Here is a 10,811-nt window from a genome sequence, read left to right on the forward strand (position 1 = left end):
AAGTTTCAGATAAGGGATAAGGGATGGAGTGTTCTGTGGGGAGGAAAATGTTTTTGCAATAAGTGAATGCAAGGTGTTGGAAATAAAGGAAAGAAAGAAGGAAAAGAAAGAAAAGGGTATGAAACACAAAGTGTGGAATGAAACAGAGGGAAGTATTAAAGACACAAAGTGTCTGAAAGAAAAAGAAAGAAAAAGAAAATTTTTGTTAAAGACACAAAGTGTCAGGAAGAAAAGGAGGAAGAAAGGTTCAAAGAAAAGAACAAGGAATGAAAAGGAGGAAAGTTAGGGGAATTAGGAAGAAATTGATAAATGCTGTGAATTCCCTCTTATCTGAATCTGATTCATTTGATCTGAACTTCCCCTTTTACAGAAATTCCTACCTCTAGTCAAGCCACACACCAAGCCTCATTGCCAATCATACCAAGTCCTTTTTGCTCTACCTTAAAAATTGTTGTTACTGTGAACAGTGAGAAGATAGGCAAGCATATAGCAGTTTGAGTGCAGTGAAGAATGAGTGATAAGTACATCCTTAAACACTAGTGTGCAAGAGAGTCAAATTCTCACAATTTTTGAGAAGTTCCTAGTGAAGAGGGTGTTGTTGTTTGGAAAGTCTCTGTATGTCATCTTTACTGATCTGTTGAAAACCCACATATGATGTTGGGCAAGTCATAAGAATAAAAGATTGCATGGTTGTAAGTTGTATCAATGTGATCTGTTGTTAATTGAAGTCCATTCTCATGAGTTTCAATTGTAAAGAATCTTGAATTTTTTTCTGCTGTATATCATTACTGAGGACAGCAATGTCCAAATCTGGGAATTGTGATAAACCCCTGGTTCATCAGGTTTTTCAGCATGAATTAGTATCAATTTGTGTGATTAATGGGATGGAAAAGAGGTTAATGTCCTGGAAATCCCTCAAGTACAAGTTCTGAAAGCTCTGTTGAAAATTTACACTATCTTGTAGGGAAATGAAGCTCAAGAAGCAGCAGAAAGAAGGAAGAAGATTTTGGAGAAAGAGAGAATGCCCAAGTGCCAAGCGCTAAAACGCCCTCAAAGACCGTTTTAGCGCGCTGCTGCAAATTGAAGGAAAAACTTGCTGGTGCTGAGCGCTAAAACGTCCAACACAGAACGTTTTAGCGCGCTGCTGCAATCCGAGGACAAGAAGTTGCTGGTCTTGGGCGCTAAAACTTTCTGATCAAATGTTTTAGTGCCCTGCTGTTGGAAAAAGACTCTGGTCTCCAACGCTAAAACGTCCAAGACAAGCGTTTTAGCGTTGGAGTTGGTTGAAAGCAGTTGAGCAGTCACCAGATATGGACGCTAAAACGTTCAACAGTATACGTTTTAGCGCCCAAGTTAGTTGAAAGCAGTTGGACATCCGTCAAACATGGACGCTAAAATGCCCATCTAGAACGTTTTAGCGCCCATGTTATTTTTCAGTTGTAAATTGTAACACTATATAAGGCAAGGGCCTTCACAATTGTCACAGTTCTGATTTCCTATCTCTCTCTCTCCTATATCAGATCCTCTGATCTGACTTCTCTCTAAAAAAATTCCAAAATTCATTAGGACTTAGTTCTTGTATTAGTTAGTTTCTTATGTAATTGTACTTGGAGATTGAAGACTCACTACATGGCAATGGAGTTTGATCTTTCTTCTCTTGTTATTCTTTTCTTCATGTTGATAAATAGTGTAGAACAGACATGTTTACATTGTTTCTATATTTTTGACAACTTCATCATTAGTGTTCTAGTAGTCGAGACATTAATGCTAGGATTCTGATGTGGTCTTAATACCTTAGTTATTAATGCATGTATTAAGAAAGGAATCACCAAGACATTGGTGTTTCTGATTAATGTGTCTATCAGGGTAGTAAGACATTACATCTTGAGATGATAAGAAAAAGGTTGATCAACATCACATAGTAGATACTCATCATGGAAATTGATTCATCCATAAATTCATTCTTGAGAGAAATTGACATCTGACTACTTGCTTTAAATTATATTCACACTTTATCTGTTTATCAATTCTTTAATTTTTTTCAAACTAAATTTTTGGTGACAAGAATTAAATGCAATTTATAATCTTTTGGTTGATTCAACTTAACAACATTTGGTTAGTCAGTGCTTGGCACAATTCCTCGTGGGAATGATCTTTACTCATCATTTTATTACTTGTTGGACTAGTGCACTTGCTAAATTTGACAACAATTGGATACCGGTTGTGGTTCTCATAATCTGCAGTGTATTGTAGGTGCTTAGGAGCCCTAGAAGATTGGAGAAGAACGAGGTGGACCTCCGCGTTTGTGATGGAGCAAGAATTGCTGCTCATGCTATTGGAGATACCAACCTCATTTTGCCTGTGGGCCTCTTATTGCATTTGAATAATTGTCTTTATGTTCCTAGCATTTCTAGAAACATTATTTCTATTTCTTGTTTAGAACAAGATGGTTTTGCTTTCACTATTAGGGATGGTACATTTTCTATCATTTCGAATGATATTGTTTTTGGTACTGCTTCTTTAATAAATGGCTTATATGTTTTGGAAATGGGAACTGAAGTGCTCAATGTAGATGTCAAATAACCTAGGACAGATAATCAATCTTATCTTTGGCAATATAGACTAGAGTACATAAACGAAACAAGATTTTCCAGGATGCATGCAAATGGATACCTAGATTCCATGGATTTGGAATCCTATGGACAATGTGAATCTTGTCTAGTTGGGAAAATGACTCGTTACAAGCCCAAAGAGCTTGAGAGTCATAGGGCTAGTGAGTTAATAGAACTCATTCACTCTGATGTATGTGGCCCAATGTCTATAGAGGCTAGAGGAGGATACTCCTATTTCATTATCTTTACAGATGATAAATCAAGATTTGGGTATGTGTACCTAATGAGATATAAATCCGAAGCCTTTGAAAAATTCAAAGAGTTTAGGAATGAAGTAGAGAAACAGCGTGGCAAGATGATTAAGACATTGCGATCAGATCGTGGTGGTGAATATCTGAGCCATGAGTTTCGGGATTATCTGAGAGAAAATGAAATTCTCTCGCAGTTTACTGCACCTTACACACCACACCAAAATGGTGTCTCGTGAAAGGAGAAACAGGACCTCGTTAGACATGGTCAGGTCTATGATGAGTGAGACTCAACTTCCAAAATCGTTTTAGGGATATGCCTTAGACACGGCGGCAAACCTTCGAAATAGGGTACCATCTAAATCTGTTCAGACCACACCATATGAGATATGGAATGGTAAGAGACCCAACCTGAGTTACCTCAGGGTATGGGGATCGCCAGCATATCTCAAAGCGTTGGCATCAGACAAGCTTAGTGCTAAGAATACTAAATGTCTATTTGTGGGGTATCCCAAAGGTACTAAGGGATACTACTTTTACTCCATGGATGAACACAAGGTGTTTGTGTCCAAGAATGTTGAGTTCCTTGAGAAGAATTTGATCTCTCAAGGAGCTGGTGGGAGTAAGATTGATCTTGAAGAAGTTCAAGGATCACAAGAACAGATTGAGGAACCCGAGTCTGCTCCGCAGGCGATGTTCTCCAATGGAGAAGTAAACACACAACTCCGTAGGTCTACTAGGGTCATCTATCCACCTGAGAGGTATGGGCTTGTGATTGAGAATCAACAAACCGTCGAGGATGATGAACCTAGTAACTATGAGGAGGCGGTCAAGGATGTTGACTCCTCTAAATGGCTTGAAGCCATGGAATCTGAAATAGATTCGATGCCTCAAAACAAGGTATGGACCTTGGTTCCTAAACTGCAAGGAATAGTTCCTATCAGTAATAAATGGATCTTTAAAAGAAAGACTGATGCAAATGACAACGTTCAAACCTACAAAGATAGGTTGTTGTGAAAGGATATCGTCAAAGTCAAGGAGTTAGAATATTCATTTTGATGAAGTCGTTAGGAGTAACGATTTCATCAAGAACGAGGATGAATCTTGTGTTTACAAGAAGGTTAGTGGGAGTAATGTCGTTTTCTTGGTATTTTTTGTAGATGACATATTACTTATAGGAAATGACATCCCCACATTACAAACAATGAAAGATTGGCTTTCAAAAAGCTTCACCATGAAGGATTTGGGAGAAGCGGCATTTATACTTAGTATAAAGATCTATAAAGATACATCCAAGAGGCTGCTGGGTTTATCTCAATCCACGTATGTTGACAAGATGCTAAAGAGGTTTAGCATCGAAGGGTCGAAAAGTGGTTTTCTTCCCGTCAGTCATAGGGTACATCTTTCCAAGGCTATGTGTCCTAAGTCACAGCCTGAGAAGGATCGCATGAGTGGAATTCCATACGCTTCGGCTATTGGATCCATCATGTATGCCATGATATGTACAAGACCAGATGTCTCATATGCTTTGAGCATTACGATAAGATACCAGTCAGACCCTGGAAAAGGTCACTAGACAGCAGTCAAGACCATCCTTAAGTACTTGAGAAGAACTAAGGATGCGTTTCTGGTCTATGGTGGGGTTGATGAGCTTTCAGTGAAAGGATTCACTGATGCCAGCTTTCAGAGTGACAAAGATGACTGCAAGTCACAGTCAGGATTTGTATTCACCTTAAATGGTGGGGCAGTGTCTTGGAAGAGTTCCAAGCAAGAGACTACAGCAGAATCAACGACAGAAGCTAAATACATAGCTACTTCAGAAGCGGCTAAGGAGGCCGTATGGATCAAGAAGTTCATATATGAACTAAGGGTGGTTCTAAGCGTGGATGAGCCCATACAGTTGCTTTGCGACAACACTGGAGCCATTGCGCAGTCAAAGGAACCTAGGTCTCATCAAAGATGTAAGCACGTGCTCCGCAGATATCACCTGATTAGAAAAATCATTGATAGAATGGATGTAAAGATGGATTATGTTCCTACAGATGATAACCTAGCCGATTCTCTGACGAAGGCTGTTTCTCAGAGAAAACATGATAGTCATTATGAGACTTTAGGTATACGACTTAGGTCAGATTGACTCTAGGCCAAGTGGGAGCTTGTTAGTATATGGATGTCCTAGAGACAATCTTTTGATTAGATTAGGACATATGCGGACCTTTTTATATTGTCGCAAATAAATAATAAGCACTCTTTATCCTGTTTCATATTTTGTCTCAATATTATTGTTAATATATTATATGAGTAACTGGATAAACCCCTTGGAATAAAATATGTATCTATTGAGTATCTGTGATGAGATCACGATCATGAGGATTTAAGGATACCAGATGTTTATTTCTAATTTATGTTCCTAATCTAGAGACACTGAGAATGGGGATCAGTAATCTCGGGTAAGACTAGCACGACTTATCTACTTGTATTCGGATACAAGGTAAAGACCTCATGAGCTATAGATATGGAGATGTCTTAGCTAAAGTCGTGGGTGGACCTATAAGGGTATTGCTCGCACTGAACAGACCCACAAAGAGACTCTATGAGGAAATCTTACAAAAGTATCATTAGAGCAATCTCTTAATATTTGGGTATGTCTTTCCTTAGACCATAAGTTGTCACCTAGACTGTGTTCTAGAAGACATGTTTTGATTGTATACCTCATCTTCCTGAAACATGGAGACTCATAGGTATACTTTTGGGCATGTCCTGAAAGAGCACAGGCCTAAGGTGATAAGCTGAAGGAATTCGTCAAATCTCTGTAAGGGATTAGGTTATCTGTAAACCGGAAAAATTGGGTTGACATTTACAAGACTCGGGAATCTATGCATAGTAAAAGAGATCATGAGATGATCTGCCTTTAGAGTCAGTAAATTGAAGATTCCCTATTTCGAGTTAAAGCTTACCCTAAACCGCAAGGGTTGATATGTAACCTCACCCTAGGTTTAATGGGAAGGTAACCGAGACGAAAGGAAATGTATAAGGCAACTAAATATGTGTAATAGGATGATCAAGTCATTAATCTAACTAGTTCTGGGGCAACAAAATATTGTTAGTGCTCTGTGTTGTCATTAAATGGGTTGTGGGCTTGTTGGGCCCGAGCCCATTTATGTCAGTGGCTATGTTGGACCTAATGGGTTACACACTAACACCTTATTGTCATGATGATCTAGCATTAAAGGTATTGGGCCTAATAATGGTTGTTAGCCCAAGAAGAAGTTTGGAAGCCCACCTAAAAGGGAAAAGGGCGCATGGATCTTGTAGTGGGCTTGGATGGTCCAAGACATTACTAATTAATTTAATTAGTTAAATTAATTATCAAATATTTAAATTTTGAATTTTGAATTTGAATTTTGAATTTAAATTTTGAAATTCGAATTTTGAATTTGAAATTTGAAATTTAAAATTTGAATTTTGAATTTGAAATTTGAATTTAGAATTTAAATTCAGAATTTGAATTTTGAATTTAAATGTTTGAACATTTGAATTTAAATGTTTGAATTTGAATTTGAATTGGCTATGAAAAGTTGTTTCATAACAAAAGAATAAGATAAGATCTTGTTGGAACAAATTCCTTGTATCAAGAGGAGATCTTTGGAGATCACCAAGAGCTGTTTGGGGCGCTGATTTGGTGTGATTATAAGTGTCATCTAGTCAACCAAATAAGCTCCAATCAGATTTGGTTGGTTGAGAGAATCATTGAGTGAGTTGGTTCAAATTTGAATGCAACTGCTCAACGTATCTGGACCCCTTTTGGGGCTGAATGGGGTGCATAGATGGCTGGCCATATGATGGCCATTAGGTCAGAATTTTGACTAGATAAAGATCTAGTCTCATGAGGATTGTTAGGTTGTTGGGAATTTTGAATTGCAACAACTCCACCCTTTCTCTCCCTTTATGTGCGCCATTTGTGATCAGAATTTGTAGAAAAAAATCTTATTGCATCCTTGCTTCCTCTCATCCTTTTGGTGTGCCACTTTTTTTAGGTTTTTTCCTAAGTGTTTTGGAATTAACCTAGCCTTTTCTAAGAGCATCCATGCCCACTTTTGTGAAGTTTTCATGCTGAAGACTTCACTCTTCTAAACACCTTTACCTAGCCTCCTCCTTCACACATTGGATGCCTAGCAAGCTTTTGTGGTGATCAATTGGTGGCTTTTCAAGAAGAGTTCTTGCATCTTGACGTGGGGTGGTGTGGATCAACATTTTTGAACCCTTTAAACCTGACACTGATCTCCTTGGTGTTTGAATCACAAACAAAGGTAACATCATGCTGTCTTAAAGCATGAATCTTGATTTCATGTGTTATTCCGCTTGAAAAATTTTGTTTTTCATCCTCACATGCCTACGGCCTTCAAGGCCATTTTCTTTCATTTAGGGATTGAGTCACTGTGTGGATGATACCTCTAGCATAGGTAGACTAGAGACCAAGCTCGGAGGCACTGTTTCAAGTATGGTGCAAATAGATAACAATGGGTTCAGGTGTGTGTATGTGTGACTCAATATAAATGAGCAGAATAACAATACATAAGATGCCCTCCTTGTGTGTGGAGGGGGTATTTATAAGGGAGAGTGACTTGGTCCTGTGTGGGTTGGTGAGGAGACGATCAACTCTCCTTGGGGTTGGCTTAAGGTGGCAGACACTGTTATGATAGCAGTGATGCATCCTATGCGCCTGGCGATGTCAGCGTGTGACAAAGGGTAGTTACCACTTATAGTATCTGGAGCGGCATCTTTGGGAGCTATGATCCCAAGATGAGACATTTTGGTGTCTCATCTTGGGAGCATCGTCGCCTTGGGGGTAAGGAAGTTAAGGGTTATTAGGGCTGATGTGGACAAAAGGTTTGGGCTTGAGCCTTTGGGCCAGTTTGACGTTGCACCATCCGAAACAAAATCGTAATACAAATTGCTTGTTTTCCGACTAATCCTCATTGTCATAGCATTTATCATGTATTATTATTCAGACTCAAATTCAAAAATCCTGTAATACTACTTATATCTAATATGTTTAATGACATCACAACATTAATGCTATCCTCTTTTCTTTGGCAGACTCATGCAAAATTCATATCTTTTATTTTATAAATTGTAAACTTTTATATAAAAATATATTATAATATTAGACTCATGTATCTTTTTAACCATATATGGTTAATGGGTTCATTATACTATCATTAAACATTTTGTCAAACTCAAATTCATTCAACAATCTTTCTATGTTATTTTGTCATCAAAACATATGTTCATTATACTATCGAAACTGTTATGGACCAGAGTAAGGCCCATATTCAGCACAAGCCCACAGGTAAGCACTATAAATAGGAGCTAAAGGCCACAGGTATGGGATATATCTTTTTACTCTACTTTATGCAATCACGACAGTGCACACACACACCCCTCAAGGCTAAGGCCATCATATTGTGTGTAGTGATTTTCTATCCCCAAGGTACCTAATTCATAGGTATCTAGAGAGAAGCACTCAAATCCTAGATCAATCACCCAATCTTCATTGGGCACATCTGCCTCAGGCAGAACATTGGCGCCGTTTGTGGGGAATTCCCATAACCAAACGTTCTAAGAAAGCCAATTAAGGAAATGGTAAGGGCTACGAGGAGTGGTCTTCGTCAACCTTCGACGTCAGATCCTGGGAACCTGCAGGTTCCTCATCCTATCAGGGAAGATCTAGAAGAACAGGAGCAGCAGATGCCACAGATCCCAGATCCAGAGGCTGTGCACGTTAGTGATTTACACTCAGATTCAGCATCAACTCCAGCGGTCAATCCGGATGCACCATACGTACAAGGGTTACAACCCATTGACGATCCGAACGCGGTAGCTCCAGATCCACAGGTGACGGATTTGGCTATGGCAGCAGTTCTTCGAAGGATGGAGGAGTTGGAGCAGCGTAATGAGCTGCAGCGACAAGCAGATGCAAGACAGATTCGGGAATTGGAAGCTCGACTATGGTGGGTTACCAACCCGGATCCTGAGCGAGCCATCACGCAGGTCATGACTGATCTACAGATTACGAACCCACGGCAGGACAACCAGGAACAAACTCGGCGTCTAGCAAGAACTAACGCTGGCCGACCTCTACAAATGGCGGCCAACCCGGGTTCCAATCAGCAACAACGGCAGCCTTTAGGCCGAGGTAATCCGGGTCATCACCAGCAACCTCGGCACGAAGAGATGCAGAGCACCCATGATGAGATACGATTGGCCGAGGTTCCCCATCCCCACCATCAAGGACCTATAATTTGAAACTCGGGTGACGTAACCGGGGTATATCAGAGGAAATATAATAGGGGACAGTATAACGACAGTCCTTTTGCATATGAGATTCTAGAAGCTCCATACCCGGAGAATTTGAACTTATCCGAGCTGATCAAGTATGACGGAACGCAGGATCCTCAAGTACATTTAGATGCCTTTGACACGGCTATGTATATCAAGGGGATAGAAGAACCCTTGATCATGAGGCTTTTTGCAACCACGTTAACTGGTGCGGCCCAGGCGTGGTTTTTGTCATTACCAGCTGGGTCTATCAGATCATTCGAAGAATTTGGTGGACGATTTTTGCTTAACTTTGCCACCAGTAAGAAGCAGCCGAAATCAGAATTCGCGTTGGGGAAGATTAAAAAGCAACCTGGTGAAATGCTGCAGAAATACCTGGATCGGTTCAAATTGGCCGCCTTGCAGGTGCCCGGGTTATCATAAAATGTTCATTTACATCTGGTAATAGCCGGGTTGCATGGAACATCTCGGCTAGCCAAGTCAATATATAAAGAGCCACCTCGGACCTTAGTAGAGTTCAACACACGCTCTAAGAAATACCTAGAGCTTGAACAGATAGAGGTAGAGAATGTAGACCAAAAACATCAACCTGGACATGGAGAAAAGCTCGGAGGTCGGCGAGCAAATGAACTTCGAGGGAAAAGACAAGATGACAGGTTTCAGCTCAGGGGGAGATTCGATAAATATGCCCCCCTAAATTCTCCTCGGTCGCAAATTTGGCGTGAGGTCGCCTCAACAGACATGAAGAAGGTGGAAAGACCTCGACCATTGCAGAACCCAGCTGGACTAGACCATTCCCGATACTGTGCATTCCATGACAGGTCGGGTCACACCACAGATGAGTGCTGGGACCTCAAAGACGCCATCGAAAGGTATGTCAGGGAAGGGAAGCTGCGACAGTATTTGATCCGGACTCAAGGATGGAGAAACAGAAAAAGGAGAGGGTGTCAGCTCATGAGCCCCACCAAAGATAAAAAATTCAGAGTAGAAGGTCGGGGTAAGAAGCCGGCCAGGGAAGACGACGAGTTTCAGGAGCCGAAATTCAAGTGTAATGTGATCAGCGGAGCTTTCGGTGGCGGGGGAGACACTATGAACGCCCGACGAAAATACTTGAGGGTGGTACTCTCAATAAGGGAATGCCTCAAGTTTAAAGAAGAAGAAACAGAGTCGCCGTTGTTATATTTCACAAAGAAAGAGCTGGAGGATGTGATGCCAGGGCATGTCGATGGCTTGGTAATTACAGGAACGCTGGTCAATTGCAGAGTTAAGAAGATTTTTCTAGATAATGGAAGCTGCGCTGACATAATTTTATGGCACGCATTCAAAAAAATGAATTTGGATGAGGAAGATCTGAAGCCATGTAACACGGCTTTAATTGCGTAATGGCCGCAATACCACCCCAAAGGGGTATATTGACCTCAGACTAACTCTGGGGACTAAGGAGGCGTACAAATCCAAAAGGGTGCGGTTCATTGTAGCCGACTTCCCTTCAGAGTACAATGTGATTCTGGGAAGACCTACCATCCACAATTGGGACATGTTAGTCTCAACCAAGCACCAAAAACTCAAAATGGTTGGTAAGCAGGGTACGGTGCTTACCATAGCAGGA

At 40.5% G+C, this 10,811-nt stretch overlaps 1 protein-coding gene across 1 annotated transcript; it reads left to right on the forward strand.

Annotated features, from left to right (window-relative positions):
- The first annotated feature begins 8,503 nt into the window (after positions 1-8,503).
- On the forward strand, positions 8,504-10,585 carry LOC133314527 (uncharacterized). The gene is made up of 3 exons (XM_061516011.1): positions 8,504-9,133; positions 9,200-9,607; positions 9,758-10,585. Exons 1-3 carry the CDS (start codon positions 8,504-8,506, stop codon positions 10,583-10,585), a joined length of 1,866 nt encoding a protein of 621 aa, XP_061371995.1.
- Positions 10,586-10,811: the final 226 nt, after the last annotated feature.

Source organism: Gastrolobium bilobum, unplaced genomic scaffold (assembly GCF_033153095.1).
Source record: "Gastrolobium bilobum isolate Gb01-03AN ecotype WA unplaced genomic scaffold, APGP_CSIRO_Gbil_v1 utg94646, whole genome shotgun sequence".
Lineage (NCBI taxonomy): Eukaryota > Viridiplantae > Streptophyta > Magnoliopsida > Fabales > Fabaceae > Gastrolobium > Gastrolobium bilobum.

Coding starts and splice junctions, on each gene's coding strand:
- LOC133314527 (XM_061516011.1), top strand. CDS start 8,504: ATGGTAAGGGCTACGAGGAGTGGTCTTCGTCAACCTTCGACGTCAGAT. Junction 9,134..9,199: donor ATGAGATACGATTGGCCGAG/GTTCCCCATCCC, acceptor GGGGTATATCAG/AGGAAATATAATAGGGGACA. Junction 9,608..9,757: donor TCAAATTGGCCGCCTTGCAG/GTGCCCGGGTTA, acceptor GAGCTTGAACAG/ATAGAGGTAGAGAATGTAGA.